Raw genomic sequence first — 19,225 nt, forward strand, 5'->3', positions numbered from 1 at the left:
GTGAATAGGACATTCTATACTTTTCTTGATGGAATTTAGAAAGTGTTTAGGTGATTTAGAGCAGTGTTTCCCAGAATGGAAAATGCTTGCCTCAGGGAAGACAACTGCTACAGAAGTTTTATTTCTTCCAGGCTGCTGCAGCCTCTTTGGGGTGTCAGGCCTTGGGTGCAGGATCCTTCTCAGTCTTTCGCCATGGTGAGGGCATTCACAACAGCTGACAGCTATCCAGGCAGCACGACATGGAATCATAGAATAGAATCATAGAATATCTCAAGTTGGAAGGGTACTCATAAGAATCATTGAGTCCAACTCCCTGCTCCTCGCAGGGCTACCTAAAACTAACCCGTATGACTTAAGAGCATCGTCCCGACGCTCCTTGAGCGCTGACGCAAGGGAGTGGAAAGCTCGCCCGGCGCTGTCCAGGGTGCTGGAGCGGCGGCGCGGGTGCCAGGGCGGCGCAGGGCGCGGGACGGACCCCGGCCCCGGGGGAGCAGGGTCGTCCGACACCTCCGGGGGTTTTTGCACAAGATCCAAAAGCTCTTGCTTATACCCCAGAACGTTCCTTGGTTACAACTCAGGGGGGTCAACCAGAAGGCAATTAATGTGAGCCTGTTCTTAAAAATACTGGTGTTCATGGCTTTGAAGTTGTCCTTTGTGTGTGTTTTTTTTTCCTCTTACAACCACAAATTTGTAGTATAGTCGAATCATAGAATCATGGAATCATAGAATCATAGAATGGTTTGGGTTGGAAGGGATCTCAAAGATCATCTAATTCCATATTCCACCCCCCCACCCCACCCCCGGACAGGGACATCCTCCACTAGACCAGGTTGCCCAAAGCCTCATCCAACCTGGCCTTGAACACTTCCAGGGATGTCAGTGGTGAAGACTAGGTTATGGGAACCTTGCAAGATGAAAAGTTTTGAAAGGGAAGTAAGACCTTGGTTTGAGCAGGTGAGAATGCAAGTGAAAGAAATAGGTACAGAGACAAAAATCCAAAGAAGGCAATGGCATGATGGTTAACTCATTATTGTTAGAAACTGGAAAATGTACCAGGCATTAAACAGAGAAAGCTGCCCCCTTTGCCTGGAGAATCTGACTTTCTACATTTAGATGTCACTTAAGGGTCAGATTTCAAGTGTTGCAGAATGATGATGCAATACCTTTAAACAAGACAAGACAATGTCTTCCATGCTTGGTGTATATATTGAATAACACAAACTTCAGCCATGTCAGAGAAATGGCTGCTACAGTAGCTGAGTCGATATGGTGAGATCCTACCCAAAAGTTTTACTCACCAACTATAAACCAAGATATTTCATTCTCAAAGGATATCCTATTTGTTTTTTTGGAGAAAGCTTCCTCATGGCTGAAGCAAGGAAGGAGAGCTTGGGAATTCAGGCCTCTCCCATGCAGTAGCACAATTAAAAACTAGATTATTTTCCATTGTACCTCATTTTCCCCAAATGTGATAAGTAGGTGTTATTTGTCCATGTACAGGGATTTTGTGAAACTGAATTCCTTCTGATGTGCAAAGCGTTACTTGTCCTGGCTGGAGCATGGCTATTGGGAATCAGTCACACAACAGCAGCTTGCTGAGATACATTGATATTATATGGGATTGTTAACAAAAATTTGCTCTCTCTAAAACACAGGGTTTTTCCCATTGCAGTGTTTGTTACAGGCAATTTAATATGAAGAAAATAAATTTATTACAACTGCTTTGATCCTAAGAGCAGTGAACTAAGGTATCCTGGAATTAACTCCTGGCAGAATACAAGACAGATGTAGAAGTCCCGCTGCTTATGCAGGTAATGCATCATTCTGCAGTTCCCAACTGCCTGTGGATATTTCAGACTCATCTTTTCTTAGATAGGTACATGGTCTTATAAACATTTTTGCTTGTGCTTATCTCCCTCTCTGAAGTTTAGGCATTTGATATTAGGGTTATATTATGGATTAAATTTTCAATAGCATCACAGATGACCTAACCCAAATGGCAGAGGCTGCACTACCTCCCACAATGCTCTACCCCAAAGGCAATTCTCGCTCTGGGAGGAAGAGAGTCTCTAACTCCCATCATTCAAATGTCTAGGAGCTGTCATTGCTGTGCCTGAAAAATAACGGGATAGAACTCTGGCATAGAAGTTAATTACCACTATGTATGAGACTCACAGGCAGTGGTTATAGACATCCATAATAAATTTAAGAGGATCACAAAAGATACTGCTGCTAGACAGTGATGTTTAATTTGCATTTATAGGTGTAAATTAAGAATATAGAATGAAGCAATGAAGTGCAGTTCAGACATCTCCAAAATGGCTTGAACTGCTGCAGGTTCCCAAATGCACTGCACAGTCTCTCTGTAGCTTTTGGAGCTCTATTGGAATTAGAAATTAGTTTAGTGATCCAAAAGCACTGATATTTCTACATGATAGGAAAGTGACTGACTGGCTTTTCATAGTCTCCCAGGATATGAATGCTTAGTTGAGATTTAATACAAGGGCACTCATACCGCTGATCACAGAAGACTTTGTGACCCACTCAGTAGGTAGTTGATGTTCACATCTCCCTCAGACCTGCCTTTTTATCCAGCAAATGAAGTAGAGCATCATGCTGGGATTATGTCTCCTTGCTGGGGCTCTGGGTCCCCTATTCTTTGCTGTTGCTGGATTCATCTCTTCCGGCCAGATTTGGAGCCGATGTAAATTTGCACAGCTTCACAGCAGCAGGCATGACTTACACTAACTGAGGCCTGTCTCAGGCATGGACAAGAAAATAAAATAAATTCTGTTCTGCAAGACAGAAGGAGCTGCTTCTCCCTGGAGAGGGCCTGGTGGCAGCTTGAGGGTGCTTTAAGGGCAGAACAACCCCATGCACTAAATTAGCAGCTGAGCTAGAGCAGTTCTGTGTTCCCCGTGCAGCCAGATGCTTGTGCCCCTTTCCCACAGCCCTCATAAAAGAAGCAAAGCACTTGGAGGCAGCAGCCTTGAGACGGCCAAGCTTAGAGCAGCCCTCCTGCCCCCCGGTGTGACAGCGGCCCCTGCAAGCTGGGCCAGGGCAGGATGAGAGGAGGGGGCTCACCAGGTCAGCTGGCACCTGCTCAGACCTCTGCTCCCACCCTTCTTTTCCTGCTCTTTTTTTGTCCATAGAGGTATGGAGAGGTGATACCCACATCCTCTGCAAAATGGTTCTCTGCCAAATGTGTGCAACAAAGGGTGAAAGGGAGAGAAGCTGAAGGGGCAGTGGGGACAGAAATGTGGAAACTCAAGGCAAAGTGTATGGCAGTTGGCTTAAATTCAAACCAACCAATGTCAATGGAAAACTGGGAGAAAGTGAAGAAGCAGATGATGACTTAGTCACAACACCTTAAAGGAACATGTGAGATCATTCAGAGCCAAATCAGCATCACAAATACCCCTATCAAAGAGAAGCAGCAAACTGCATCCTCACCTCTTCCACATCCTGCCCCTTTGGTATCCCCTCCTACCACCAGGTCAAGCAGGGAAAGCTTCACCGGGGTGGGCAGGCAGGTTTCATAGGCTGGATCAGCCTCTGTGTCACGAGGTGCAGAACACGTGCCGTTCCCATCAGTTAGGACTGAGTCGACTCAAAAATATTGAGTTGTTCCCAGGAGTCAGTCTGCAACTCAGCAAAACTCACACCTGCTTTTGAGCAGGCAAGGAGGGCTTGCGTGCTTCAATAATGCTTGCTTAATCAGTCTTGCCAGAAGGATGCCTTGGTTTGACAAGGGCAGGTGACCAAAGCTAAGGGGCTGAGCTGGTTTACTGCTTTTGAGGATTTTGGTGCTGTTTTTGCTAGGCGTATGCACTGATCATTGGCCTGTGGTAAGATGGGCACGTCACGAGCGCTTTACTGGATGAATTACAAGGAATCTGCTCAGAATAGAGCACACCAGCAGGGAAAAGACAGAGCACTCAGCTGTCAAATGTCTTTGACACATGTGACCATGGCTGTTTTCTCAAATTTGGTCTCCCCTTAGTTTCTGTCTTCTCCTGCCTCCCACCTTCCCAAGCATTACTGTCACAAGTCCTGTGAAGGAGTCTTTTGTCCATGGGGCTCTCCATGGGGTTCTGCCACTGGTCTGCTTTTTTATTCCTGCTTCAATATTTTCTCCTTGGTTAATCTCGTTTGCAAGCACAATCTCGGCAGTTCTTGCCCCACTGATGAGTCACAGAGCTCTTTCTGCTCCAGACATTTATCCTGATGTCCATATTACACTCCCAAGTTGTTCACCATTTCCTAACAACTCTCCCCCTCTTAAGCCTGACATGCCTACAAAGTTCTTTCCAGCCATGGGACACACTCCCATTTTGTCTCTGGATAACCAGGGGCTCCACTTTGTTCCTAACCTGTCTTTAGGGCTTTACATCTAGGTTGTATCTTGTTGATACTTCCTGACTGGCCTCTCTTGAGAAGCACAGCCTTTCTTATCCATCCCCAGGAGTAAAATTTGCCGCCAAGGTTGTCCTTATCTTCTCAGGCCCTGGACCATGCAGTGTTGTCATGCTCAGACCCATTCAGGGCCCTGGCACACAGCCCTTGCTGAGCTCTCTGTGCCAACTGCACCAGCCCCATGTTTATCACAACAGCATCTCTATGAATCCCTTCTTCAACACGCACTCTCTCATTTCAGACTATGTTTTTCTTTCAAGGACCTTCTCAGCCATGTTGTATCCACCAGGAATATGTCTGTCCTCATTTCTAGTATGTCATAGTGCCATGCTCCATTGTCCTTAGGTTAGGTTTTTCACAGTCATTTCTATGTGCCCTCCTTGGTTGCCCTTGCAATTGGGAAAAACTGCCCATAAACATACAACAAGCTTCCTCGTGTCCCTTTCTCCAGCTCCTCTTCTGCTGCTCTGCTTTGCTGAGCTGCCAGCTGTGCTGGTAGGTGTTGACCCCATGGTCCCCGTCTTGCTCACTGCCCTTGTTGCAGGCTGTAAGCTCTTTGGGGAACACGCCACCTTTAGTTACATGTTTTTGCAGTCCTTCAATACAGTGGAGCCCAGGTCTAGAAACACACCACCACAAGTAACAAACCCTCTGCCCTTCCCCATAGTTCATTTTGATCTAAGCTGCTGTACCCAGTTCTTGCTTGGAGGTTTTAGAGCTAAATCTCTTTTTCTAATTATAGTTCTATATAAAGAAGACCAGTTTCCTTTACTAGAATAAGTAATGACCTGATTTCTATGTGCTGCTCACAGGGGAAAGCACCAAGCCAATCCTGCTGTATTCCTACATGATCTTGTAGGAAGACTCCTGTTTAATCTTTGGCAAGTCTTATAGGAAACCTGCACTGCCGCAAACTAAGGAAAAAAATGAATAATTCATTTTCTTATCTGTTTCAGGATTGTTTTCTGCAAAACATCTATTTTAATAATTCATGTGATTTTTAGCTGCACCATGCTGCAGATGCAAGCGTACAGAGGAGTGCCAAACTGTTTTTCTCTCAGTGTAGCCTGGAGGATTCATTAGTGCAAAGTTCCAGCTCACATTGGACCAAATTCCAAGTGAGGAGTGAGAGGTGAAAAGCGAGGCGATTAGCAAGATACAAAGAGAGTAGAACAGTTCTCTGAAAATCAGAGATTGTGAGAGTCATTCACAGAGGAATCTTTCTGTGATGTCAAAATGGTCATATGTTGACGATGTCAAGCTTGTCAAGAGCCAACTAGGAGACAGAGGGAAGAATATACAGAGTTCCCCTATTTCGCAACAGTGCTTGCCAAACACATGAACTTAACGTTTATAGAACTGTTTCAGGCTGTAACTAATTCCTATCTCCGTCAGATCCAAGCAGCAGAGATGCAGACAGAGGTTTTCTCTAGAGCTCACGCAGGAATGACTCCAATCTGCAAGACCCTGCTAGTGGACAACCCTCCAATGTTGGCTGCCCCTGTGGAAGGGTCAAACCCCACAGGTCACATGATGACAAAAATGGACAAGTCAGCAAATGAAATGTTAAAAGCTAACCATAGCCCACGAGGGGCAGGATTAGGAAAGAAATGACGATACCAACTGCACAAGGAAACCAATGTGTGCGTTGTGCTACCACTGATTCTGTGGCTCGGTAGCGGCAGATCTGGGTTCATTAAACTGAGCATCGGCCCTCTGTTCACATGCCTCCTGCTCCACATAACAACACTTATTTCAACTGGGAACAAGCTGAAAATGCTCCGCTTGCAGCAAAGTGCTTCAGCCAGCACCGCTAAGCCATCACTACCAGCTGTGCCCCGCAGGGCACACAGCACAGGCCACACAGCAGGTACGGGTGCTTTTAAAGATGGCTCTTCCATTAATGAGGACAATGGGTTAATCCCCTTTACCCTCTACACGACAGGAAATTTTCCAGTCCAGCTTCAGTGCTGCTCCAGGAAACAGCCAGGAGATACAATTCTCCAAGACAAACTGCATAGATAAGACAGGGTTTGTTTGCTTCTAAAAATAGTACACAGAAATACCACCAGCACTTGAAAAAGTACCTTCCAAAAGAGCCAGTAAGAACCTCAGCAAAAATATTTTTCCTTTCCCCAAAGGAAAAAAAAAAAAGCTACAAGCAAAAAAACCCAAACCGAAACCCCTTTGAGCCACGCAGGGCCAGGGATGATGTTTTCCCAGCAGCAGGCGTCCGGCCAGCTTCACGGGAACCTCTGGGAGAGGAGATGTCAGGTGAAGTGTAGCAACCATGAGGCTGTGGGAAGCTTTTCCAAAAGATTCAACCTAAATCTTCTCTACTCTTAGTTAAACCAGAATCTGCACCCTGCGGTGACTATAAATACTGATTCAACTTTCTCAAAACAACTTTTTATACTTCCCCCAGCTCCCGCCCTGTTTCTTTCATTTTCTCCTTCTTAGGGAAAGCAGCATCCAGTTCCTTACAGGTCAGTTTGGAGATGTATCAGTGATAGAGTAAATTCTGATTTTTTAAAAGAAAAATTAGGTTTGCATCACAGTGAGAGCCATTCCTGAGGAGGGAAGGCAGCGCCAGACAGACATTCTCCCCCAGCAGCACACAGCCAGTTTGGCTGTCACCAGGGACATTCTCTACCCCAGGTTTGACAAGGATTTTGAGAGCAAGGATGTCAGAGGCCAAAGCTGAAGCACGAGTGGGCAGGACGATAAGATCTGTAGGCTCCAGCATGCAGGGGCTCCACAGGAGGAGGAATTTCACACTTAGCTTCATTAAATCCATCTCCCTGCAAGACAGGAGAAACAATCACCCAAAGCAGCTAGATTATAGTGACACAGTCTGACACAAAGCCAGATGACATCTTCTGATTTTATTTGAAGTTGACACCTTGAGACAAGGCATAACATCTGAGAAGATCACACCAGTAAGAAGGTAGCTGGGACCTTCGTGCCTCCCTCCCCCCCAACTCCATGAACACCACTGCAGAGTATTAAAAATAAACCAGCGTAGCCTAATAAATTGCAGAAGGTACCTAGGTCAGAGTGGGGCAGGGAAAGAAAGCGAGAGCCCAAGATTTGAAACAATGAAGACTGTTGCTAGAAACTTATTTTAGAAGCTTCAAGAATGACACAAAGAAGTCCTCAATATCTAATGATTATAAATAACCACTTTCCAAAATCAATGGTAGTAAGTTAAACGTGCAGTTTTTATTCCTTGCATTTTCATGCAAAATATGCAATAGTTAATACTTGCAGTTCCATATTTCCAAATTCATTGGAGAAGACTAATTATCGCAACAGACATAAAGTTTTGCTGATTAACTCCACAATGAGTGTGAGTTCCCAGCCATGCAGTGAAGTCCTGATCCCCATCTTACATTTTAGCAAAGAAATGAGAGCGCTTATATCCAGGAAGGAGTTTCCCAAGAACTTTAACCACTCCCATTGCTTTATTTTTCCCTTACAAAGTGATGGCCCAAGCTGTAACTACAAATGGTGCAAAGAACCTGATCTGAGGAAGTTCAGATCACTCTTCACACTAGGGAAATACCACAAAACTGTTACATCCCCTTTTACCTGATCCATTCAAGAAAAATAGCTTTCATCCGTCTTACTGCATATCTCAAAAATAAAACCCACAGTGCTTCAGTTTAGAATGACATATAATTTATTCATATAATTCACAAGTAGTTGGACACTACTCAATTTAATCTCCATATGCAAGTGATTTACACAAACGTATAATACTAAAATTGATTGCTTAGAAGGTAAAAAATACCATGGGTATGAAATGCCATGGTAGATGCTGTTCAATATACTACACAATCTTAGTGTCAGACACTTTTGCTCATTTGTTTTTTTAGAAAAAAGGCAGTTTGCCATTTTTAATTTTTTTATAAGTAGTCTGGGAAACTCAAGTGGTTTTGCTCTAAACCTTCTAATCAATTATTTCTCCCAGTTCTTAGGAACTGAATTGATTACCAAAGCAACATTTTCAGTAGTTCAAAAATATAGATATATTTTTACTCCCCTGAATTCACCAAGCACAATGCAACCAAATCATGTTGCCTTCCAACATGCGACACAAAATACTAACCCCTGTATATTCAAAGGAATGTGCAGGAATTTAGACCATGCTTCAGCATGGTGGTGTTGGTGACAACAGCCTGATGATATAATTTTTGGCCCCTGCCAGTATCCAGTAGTTGTGAGTGTGTTTGTAAGTTCACCGTGAACGTATTAGCATCACCAGACCATTCAGTATTCATGCAGCTGTGGAGTCTGATTGTAATTCTGCATAAACTCTTCTCACTGAAACTTGTATCTCATAAGCCTCATTAGTTCTGCATTAAGCATATATGGCTGCATGGAGAAAATTGGACTTTAATGTGTTTACCTGCATCAGATTAAATTACACACATTATTTTCTAGATGAGGTCCAAATATGTATTTCGCTTGAAATGCCAGTAGTTATCTTAAAACATACCAAGAAGTTAAAAAGCTTTCACAATACAAGATCCAGCTACTTATTCCACATATACAAAAACACAGCTAGAGAAATACAATTCAATTGTCAATGCTGAATTATGAGGAAAGTCTAAAAAAATAGAAAAACTCTGATACCCAAACATCAATTCAGAATGTAACACTGCATAATGCCGCAATATGAGCACCCATTTAAAATGAGAAATCCCCAACAAAAGAAGCATGAGGGGATCTAGTACATGTGAAAAAAATAGATGAATACTGCACCAAAAACATGCATACAATTGCCATGGTCATTCAGTATGCTGTGATGGTCTAAACAGTGATCTAACACAAGAGTGAAAAAGTGTTTCCAAATAAAATCGAGTGAGTAACTACATATTGATTAAACTTTCTGATGCAGCAAAATGAGGGCACAGAGCCATCTCTGGGTTCTGGAGCTGTTTCAAGATTCGCTTGTGAAACTTCTCTCTGACACGATTGAACTCCATTATGTCCAGTGGATCCTCTTCAATCCAGAATTTGTGGAATTCATGCATTAAGTAGCCTACAAAATAATAAAAAAGAAGAAGCAGAAGAGATAAATACAGTACGTAACGATCATATTCTTAGAAAGAAACCTACAATTAACGATTATGATTTACACAGAGAATCCTGTTTGCTGAGGTCTGACACCTCACAACACTATGCAGGGACAAGACTAAACCTATTTTGGACAAACCCAGAATTTGATGAATATTATACATTGGCAGAACTTCTCATAATAAGTACAAGAAATCACCAGTTGTCTTGACATATGGATACATGAACGAAAACATTAAACTAATGAGTATAAAAGCAGGGAAAGATGCTGCTGATGCTGCTCCACCAGCCTTCTGTTTATATTCAAGTTCTGCCTCACAGATATTTCCTCATGGGAACATTACTTACTCTCCATGAAAAAAGAGATCCAGGAAAGTTTGTCTGTTGATGCTTTCTCTACAATAAAGTCCATTTGATAACCTCAGGTTTTTCCTAGGATGGCAGGCGGAGTGTTGTAGGAACATCCACCACCTTTATTGGCCCATTACTGCACCAGAGACCTGCACAAGTTTTATCCCGCTTCATAACTTGCAGATGAATGGGCTGTAGAGGGAAGTGCTGTCAAAATCAGCTCTCCCTCCAGCGTTGTCATGATGGACTGGCCATGCTGGTCAGCAGACACACTGGTCCTGGGGCACAGTCCCAGGCTTAGCCTGCAGAACAGTCCTTCCTGCAGCTAAGGCTTTGGCAGTGGCAACAGGACACTATAAAGGTACTCAAACATGTCTCTTTTCCCCATCCCCCCAGTTCAGTGGCGGAGGATTTTAGATGTGGCAAGAAACCAGAGCCAAGAATAGGATATAGAATCATTTAATCATAGAATTGTTTAGATTGGAAAAGACTCTGGTCATCAAGTCCAACCATTAACCTAGCACTGCCAAGTCCACCACTAAACCACATCCCTAAGTGCCACATCTACATGACTTTTAAATACCTCCAGGGATGGTGACTCAACCACTTCCCTGGGCAGCCTGGTCCAATGACTGACAAACCCTTTTGGTGAAGAAATTTTTCCTATTATCCAATCTAAACCTTCCCTGGCACAACCTGAGAGCATTTCCTCTTGTCCTATCACTTGTTAGTTGGGAGAAGAGACCAACCCCACCTCACTACAACCTCCTTCCGGGTAGTTGTAGAGAGCGATAAGGTCTCCCCTCAGCCTCCTTTTCTCCAGACCAAACAACCCCAGTTCCCTCAGCCACTTCTCATATGACTTGTGTTCTAGACCCTTCACCAGCTTCGTTGCCCTTCTTTGGACATGCTCCAGCACCTCAATGTCCTTCTTGTAGTGAGGGGCCCAAAACTGAACACAGTACTTGAGGTGCGGCCTCACCAGAGCCGAGTACAGGGGGACAATCACTTCCCTGGTCCTGCTGGCCGCACTATTCCTGATGCAAGCCAGGATGCTGTTGGCCTTCTTGGCCACCTGGGCACACTGCTGGCTCATATTCAACCGGCTGTTGACCAACACCCCCAGGTCCTTTTCTGCCAGGCAGCTTTCCAGCCCCTCTTCCCCAAGCCTGTAGCGTTGCCTGGGGTTGTTGTGACCTAAGTGCAGGACCCGGCACTGAGCCTTGTTAGACCTCGTACAATTGGCCTCGGCCCTTCGATCCAGCCTGTCCAGATGCCTCTGTAGAGCCTTCCTACTCTCAAGCAGATCGACGCTCCCACCCACCTTGGTGTCATCTGCAAACTTACTGAGGGTGCATTCGATGCCCTCGTCCAGATCATTGATAAAGACATTAAAGAGAACTGGCCCCAACACTGAGCCCTGGGGAACACCACTTGTGACTGGCCACCAACTGGATGTAACTCCATTCACCATAACTCTTTGGGCCCAGACATCCAGCCAGTTTTTTACTCAGCAAAACGTACGCCTGTCCAAGCCATGAGCAGCCAGTTTCTCCAGGAGAATGCTGTGGGAAATGGTGTCAAAGGCTTTACTAAAGTCCAGGTAGACAACATCCCCAGCCTCTCCCTCATCCACTAAGCGGGTCACCTTGTCATAGAAGGACATCAGGTTAGTCAAGCAGGACCTGCCTTTCATAAACCCATGCTGACTGGGCCTGATCACCTGGTTGTCTTGTACATGCCACGTGATGTCACTCAAGATGACATAACCTTTCCTGACACCGAGGTCAGACTGACAGGCCTGACTGATGCCCCTCCGTACCCCTCTGATTTCTGAATCGAAAACTCTATCATTTCATGGTCTCTATGGCCAAGACGGACTCTAACTGTCACATCACCCACAAGTCCTTCTCTGTTCACAAACAACAGGTCCAGTGGGCACCTTCCCTAGTTGGCTCACTCACCAGCTGTGTCAGGAAGGTATCTTCCACACAGTCCAGGAACCTCCTGGACTGTTTCCTCTCTGTATCGTATTTCCAGCAGACGTCTGGTAAGTTGAAGTCCCCCATGAGAACAAGGGTTAGCGGTCGTGAGATATGGGAGCCAAAACAATCATACCAGATACATCCATTCACAAGGCCATGGGCACGTCAGAAATTTGGGGAAAAAACAGAGTAACCCTTCCAATGAAAAGATGACCTGAAGATGCATTAGTGGATATTTAGGTAGATACTTATCTGTCTTTTTTTATTTATCAAGCCAACCACCACCAAAACCAAAAGCCTAGCAACTAAACCGCCCAGAGTTCCTACCAGCCAGCCTATCTAGGGCAGCAACCCAGAAACCATCATAAAAGGGAGAGCCCTGCTACAGTATGATAGCTGCCCACAATAAGATTTTGGGTCTTATTAAATAGCATCCTTGTTCTGAAAAGCCTATACTATTTAATGAAAGAGATGCACAGGACACTAGTATTTGCCATTTATCCAGTTAAGCAATAAGAAAATATTATAGCTGCCAAACAAAAAAAAGTTACCTAAATAGCAACCTTAAAAACCCAAAAAGCAAATGAACAAAACCTTTGCAATTGTCATAAACATGGAAAACAGTGCGTCTTGACTTCTTCTTATCAGTTTCTTGCCTAAACATTGAAAAATATTAGAAGTGTTGCTCCCACTGTGCAAGGATGCACAACAGGTCAGGGGAAAGGACTGGGAAAGCATTATTTTGAGGGGGGACAACTCTACTAAAGGGCGGAGAATAACACTTGAATGTAGAGGTAAATATCCTAAGACAGTTGGATTTATGGGGAAGCAATCTATAGAAGCTCTTTGAAGTACCTTTAGTTTCTTCTTATTATTTAAAACCAATCAAAGAAGATAGGAAGGTCACTTGTTCAGGCACTTGGTGGTTTTTTTGTTTGGGCTTTTGTTTTGTTTTCTTTGTTTTACCCCTTGGTTTGCTAGAGGCATCCATCACAACTAAGAACTGAATCCAAGCATCCTAAAGACAGGTGAGCAAGACTAGTATGACAGTCTCTGTGCTGTGTCAGCAGGAGATTTTTTTTTTTTTTAAAGTATGGGTATTACGAAAGCGTTAGCAGGAGTACAAAGTATGCATTTCCCACCCCCCACCCCCCCACTTACAGAACGTCTGCTGAAAGTGAGTTAGTGATGGTGCTTCTGGAGCAACATTGTAGAAATGGGTCTTCAGAGCTCCACTCACAAGCAGGTTGTACGCGAGGTCTGTTATGTTAATGCCCACGATAGCAAAAGAATAGCTGTAAGAAAAAGAAGCAGCAACATTTGTGGAGAGTTTGTCTTCTTTCAGCACACTACAAGAAACAATGACGACACTGCAGATTTTGTGCGCTACTGAGGTGTATTAATTCTCTCCTTCGTGAGCTTCCAAAGCGTGTGTGTAGGAAACAAGAGAAGCATTTATCCTGCCTGCTTTGTACGCTCTAATGACAGTGTTTCCCTTGTGAAACATGTGGTCACAGTGAAAACGGGAGTTTCATCAGTGTGCCAGCATTTTCAGCGGAGCAGCACAGATTCATTCATATGGAATAACAAGAAGCCTGGGCATCCCTGTGCTCGCCTCTGACGTGGGGCAAGCACTCCACATCATGGCTGTGTCTGCAGGGTCACCCATCATTTACTACCGTAACCCGTCTGCCCAACTGGAATTCATTACGCACAGCTAGGAACATCAGGTTTTGACAATCAGTCCTATAAAGACATTCATATGGCTAAAAAGCCTGCGAAAAAAATCCAGCTGAGTCACCTCTGATTTCTTCCTAACAGAGAACTAGAAATACAGGCCTGAAAACAGCAGAAAACTAAGAGTATGCCGGAAACAGAAATAAGAAAATCAGACTCATGAAACAAAACTCTGTACTGCTAAGAGATATCAGCAAGGGAAGTATATTTAGACACAACAGAACTTGGAAATTTGAAGTTACTTCTTGATTTGTGAGCCTGTTGCATAAAGAACTTGACACGTCTGGCAGAGACTGTTTCCCAAGAAAACACATAATATCCCACACTGAAATTTAGTGATAAAAGCAAACTTGTTTAGTTTATTTTTTTTTTCTCCTCCAAACACAGCTGTCTTCTGTAGATTATCCTAGGTATTTTTTTTAATTATCTATATCAAGCAAACTGAAATACTTTCCTTTTTCTTTTTTTTTTTAAACCTTTGAAATATTTTAGGAGGAAAAAAATCCAGAAGTTAACTGCAACATGAGGCCTAATGGCAAGTTTCACAGAAAAATGAAATATGGGCATTAAAATGCTGTATTACAGATTTTCAGATACACTCATAAGGAACATCCAGTTCCACACTCATGAATAATGCAGCTATACCAAATCCACTGCCTAAGAAGAAAAACCTCACTACTATTTCTTTCCTATTATACTTTGCTGAAAGCAGATCAGAGCCTGTCTCTGACAATAAGAAGTGAGACTTGATCACATTATGTGTTAAGAAGAATTAAACAGATATTCATCACTGCACTATTCATAGCGCAGAGAGAAAGCTTCTCCTTGCTACAGCATTTTGGGGTTATTTTTCCTAATTCTTATTTCAAACTGGTTTTCCTGTAATCTTTGATCAAAATCAAGCTGTTGTTAAGACAATACGTATTAGTATGTACACTGAAATTACTTTTAAAGAGTGACCAGGAGACACCTTCGGCCCCTCAAATACACACTATTGTCGTTAACTGTTGTGTTTGCAGCAGCTTTAAAAAGATTTTTGACTTACCCGATTGCCTTATCAAACTTTTTCTTCTCCCATTCGGCTTTGCTGAATTGGCTGGGGTGGGGAAACAAAAACAAAAAATCCAGATAGTGCCATGCATTGCCAATTGACAAATATTTTCTTTCAATTTCTTTGATATTTTAACATTGACTGACCAGGACGTTTTACCTCTGTTGTGAGGTTATCATGTTTAACTCTGCTTCTGACTGAACGGATTGGCATAAAAAGACTTGAAATGGATAACTGGCTTTACAGCATCACTGATGATAAACTTATCTCATCATTACAAAGTGTGTGCCTACATCAATGCCCTCAGTAAAAGCCAGTTATTTTCTATACTGACCACAAAGATGATCCACCTCAATTAAATCTGAGCTACACAAAAAGTTGAAAATATTACTTTTTTTTTAAACTAATCAAAGATGATTTTTGCATTCTTGAAGATATATGTGATGCTCATCACTGTAGGCATGATTCACCTGAGGAGGCAAACATGAAAAATACTCCTCTGATGACAGAAAGTTTTTTTATGTTCAGCCAAATTGGAAACCACACAACAGTCAAAAATAAGGAAGAGTATTTCTTATTATTTGGCACAATAATGTAGAGGTTTTCAAGGACACAGAAGGTCCTCCCTTAAAACAGAATTACTTAGGGAACTGTCTAATTTTAGATTAAATTTCTGTTCAACATTTTCTTTTAAAAGAAAGAGCTGCCCGATGCAACCAGTCAACCGACATCCCACTAACCAGGCTCTAACCCTACCTACTGGAATGGAGCAAGGGTAGCAGAAATCACTGCTGGCACGCAGCAGCAGCTAAAAGCAGGCCGGGAAACGACCCTAACCAGTGGGCTACAACTTAGACATGCCTATGGGAATTTTGCCTTAGTAAAGCAAATCAGAGCTTGCAGGGTTTAGATCCCAAATTATAGACAGCTATGCATGAAAGTGTCTTTCTTGGACTACACTTGAACTACAATAAGTATATATTACACTAAAGACAATCCCCTGAACTTCAAATAAATACAGTATTTAAAAATTGTTTCCATTAAGTATTAAAGATGCTAATAGGTTCGTACCCATCCTGACACAACCGTTACCAGGTGGCATATATGAGGACAAAACTTCTCCTCTTAAACGGTTTGGTGTACAGGAATACACTCATTGTCTACAGTCTTAGCCATCTTTGTAAGTTCGTAACATCAGTTAAAAAACCCCAAGCAAACTTTGAATAATAAAGGTGGCACTTGTAGGATGTGGACAAGCAATACGGTTCAACACAAATAGAAACTACATCGATCATGATCACATCACAAACCAGCACGGCTGCTAAGCAACCACACCAGGAAGAACACCGCGGGCACCACTAGCAGCATCTATCTTCTACCGAATGCTCTTTCAAAGGACAGAAATTGCACATGCTCACACAGCACTCCAAGGTGGTCCTTGGTAATCAAACATGTAAATGAAGAACACTAATGTGATTCCCTGCTTTGCTGCCCCAGTGCTGAATACTCAGCATCTGGGTAGTATAGTTTGGTTTCCCATATAAGAGTTCAGTTAAACAAAAATCTTGGATATTTTCTATAACGATGCTTAAGCATAATGATGATCCCTGTTCATCAGCATACATTAACAAGAGTCATCCATGGGCAACACAATACATAAAGGCAAGACTGGAATTGTGGGGGATGCTTGTAGGAAGAGTGTGAATGCTAATATATAAAAGAACCCCCACATAAATTAAATTTGAGGGCTATCAGGCTCAAATTGGTCTGTTGGTTTACATCCCCCTCAACCCTGCAAGAGTTTTTTGTCACAGAATTACCGTTGGGAACTCAGTGGCGAAATACTGAGGAGATCAAAAGCTTCACAGGATTCAGATGCAGGCCTGCTATATGGATATCTACCACTACTGGCAAAAGAAAAATGTCTTTCGAGGCAACTGATTACCATGTAACTGGCTACAAGGCATTTCTGTCCCCTTCAGTAATTATGGAATAAATCTCCTATTCACAAATCATTCACAGCACGGGATTTTTGCCACTTGAATGTACCTGATCTCTCAACACTCAGGACATTAGACTAGCCAGATTAGACCCATCATTAGTCAAGGCAGCCAGACTACGTGATTATAAATCAAAGGGCTCTTCAACTGTGCTAACAAACACTTGGCCTAGGTCACTTTTGATTATCAAGTCAGTCACAGCTTTTGTGACCATAGTGGCACTGCTTAGACTTTTTTCCTACAGCGTAAAGTCACCCAAAATTTGTTAGTTAAGCCTGGTACTAAATAGGTCTAAAATATAGTGCTTCAGCTACATCAAGCAAGGTTCGTTATAAGTCAGCATGCTCAGATGTACCCAGCGCTGCACCATCAGCTACATTTGAGTTAACTTTAGAGAAAGGAATATGGATCTCTTGGTGTTGCAACAAAGACTTTCAGTTTATAACATGCCAAATTGCAGTATGGTTTGATCTTTATTTACATGTAGGGTCTCATGAAACTAAGAGAAAAGAAAAAAAAAAATACCTTAGTTCCTTCTTAGTGACTTCCCTTCATTATGAAAAGACAAAAAGAAAGGTAAATAAAAATACAAAATCACTTGAAATTAGTGAAATAAGTGAAAACATTTAACACTAAGTTTAACTATTTCTATGATTCAGTATACAAGTTTGTATCTTGGGATTGATCAGTTTTCAGGATCAGCACTTGAAAACAGATAGCATGTGGCAATACCCAAGCATATGCCCACCAAAAAGAAAAAAAGCCAACCCCCTCCCCAAAACACCAGCTAGCACGGTACGCTGCCAAGTTATTTTTTCTGATGTCAAGCATTACCTGTATTTAGGCTGAAGAGAATCAGAGAGAACTTGCTGAGCTATCTCAGTGTCCCATTCGGAAAAATACCTGCAGATATATATGTTTAGGATGAATTGTTAAAGAAACACAACAAAAAAAGGCATCTTAAGTCATACTAAGCTGTCCACACACCCCCTTTTAAAGGTCACTACCTGTGTTGCTCAAATCATAGAATGGTTTGGGTTGGAAGGGACCTTAAAGATCATCTAGTTCCAACCCCCTGCCATGGTATGAGTAGCATTTAACTTGCTAAATTCATCAAGCTACCACTCACATCCCCAAAATGAAAGATAAAAGCAGCCTGAAATTACAAGTGCAATCCTATAAGCGGTTAGTGAACGTGCATTGCCAGAGTCCCCTTTCTACCCACCCTACACCAAATCAGTTGCTAATTACTAGAGCATGTTGGCTGCTGAGCTCAAGAGAAAGCAGTTCAGGCTTCTGGATCTGGCAGATTCTTTAAGCAAGATAAGAGTTATCGTAGGAGACTAAGAAATGAAATACATGGCAGGGATTCATCTCCAATGGAAGTTCAAAGCCAGAGTGAAGAGACCAGATCCTCAGCTGAGCTTTAGCTGGAGAATGACGTACAGAGAGTGAATGATTTATGTCCTTCAATCTGTAAAAGCAGAAAATATCTCTTTTTCCTCTCACAGGGAGAGGTTATTTTACCAAATGTTTCTAAGTTATGTAACTACCTGCAGCAGATAGAAGGGCTGGAGGAAATAACTGGCATCGATTGATTCCCAAATTACCAACCACAGATACGGTACCAACACCTGGTGTGCATGAGGCCGAAGGGAATAGTGATGTAAACTCACTGCTTAATTTTGGGTATTGACAGAAATTGAATAAGCAGTGCAACTACAGAAGTCTGCCATCAGTGGCTGCGTTTCAAGTGCTTTGCTTAAGAATTCAGCATGAAATTCCCAAGCAAGAAAGCTGAGCAGTAACATAACTACTCCCACCTACCCACTTCCAGGGCATTTTGTTTAAGGAGATCTAGATAGTGGTGAAAATACACTTTACAGTTTCTTTCTTGTGGGAAGAGAGTGCTAACTTACTGCGTCACAGCAAAACTGAAAAAAAAAGGGGCTTAGCAAGCAGTATTACTGAGTTGAATTAGGAATACTGAAAGGAGACCCCTTTGAGAAGGGAGACCCCCCAAAATTTGGGCTAGCATATAAATTCTTTCCGTTTTTAATATGAAGTCCCTAACACTTTTATAAGCTATTCCCAGAGACTTGCTAAAAATCTGCAGGTAGTGCTGCTTTTCATGACTTCAGACACACATGAACCGTCTACAGAGAAACATACTTACACCAAGTTATATAAGCCCAGGAGACCCATCCCTCTAAAGTCTGTTTTAGGATCGTCACCTTGGAAACCAATTTCACACCACTGCTTCGAAATCCGAGCTTTCAGTGGTGAATTGGGCTTCAAGCATTTCCACAACTAGGAAGATTACAGGTAAAACATAATTAAACTTCCACACATTCGTAGGGCTTTTTCTTCTTTTTAAACCAAGTTAAGTTCTGATGTAACACCACTGCATTGCTATCCCAGCATCCCAAACATAACGTCAAATTAAATTTCTGGGATTGAGGAGGGTGGGAGGGAAATCCCAACCCACTCTGAAGTATTGCAAATGTTTCAGCCCTACAAGGCCCTTCTGACCTTATCGGCAGCTGCTGTAACATCTTGCACGAGGACTTGTTTTGTTCGTGCTTTGTGCGTCAAACTAGCGT

The 19,225-nt window shown here is 42.7% G+C and overlaps 1 protein-coding gene across 3 annotated transcripts in view; it reads right to left on the reverse strand.

Annotated features, from left to right (window-relative positions):
• Positions 1–8,075: 8,075 nt before the first annotated feature.
• ELMOD1 (ELMO domain containing 1) overlaps positions 8,076–19,225 on the reverse strand; it is a 47,799-nt gene continuing 36,649 nt past the window's right edge. For 2 of the 3 annotated variants that reach the window (XM_054829033.1, XM_054829041.1), the window contains exons 7-12: positions 18,799–18,932; positions 17,457–17,525; positions 17,148–17,171; positions 14,617–14,667; positions 12,996–13,129; positions 8,076–9,463 (exon numbers count right to left, since the gene is read on the reverse strand). In XM_054829033.1, coding sequence (XP_054685008.1) covers positions 9,291–9,463; positions 12,996–13,129; positions 14,617–14,667; positions 17,148–17,171; positions 17,457–17,525; positions 18,799–18,932 — 585 coding nt within the window. In that variant the 3' untranslated portion in view covers positions 8,076–9,290. The remainder of the gene's footprint in view (positions 9,464–12,995; positions 13,130–14,616; positions 14,668–17,147; positions 17,172–17,456; positions 17,526–18,798; positions 18,933–19,225) is intronic. The other variant, XM_054829049.1, reaches the window with a different exon arrangement.

The sequence above is a fragment of the Grus americana genome, chromosome 1 (assembly GCF_028858705.1).
Source record: "Grus americana isolate bGruAme1 chromosome 1, bGruAme1.mat, whole genome shotgun sequence".
Classification (NCBI taxonomy): Eukaryota; Metazoa; Chordata; class Aves; order Gruiformes; family Gruidae; genus Grus; species Grus americana.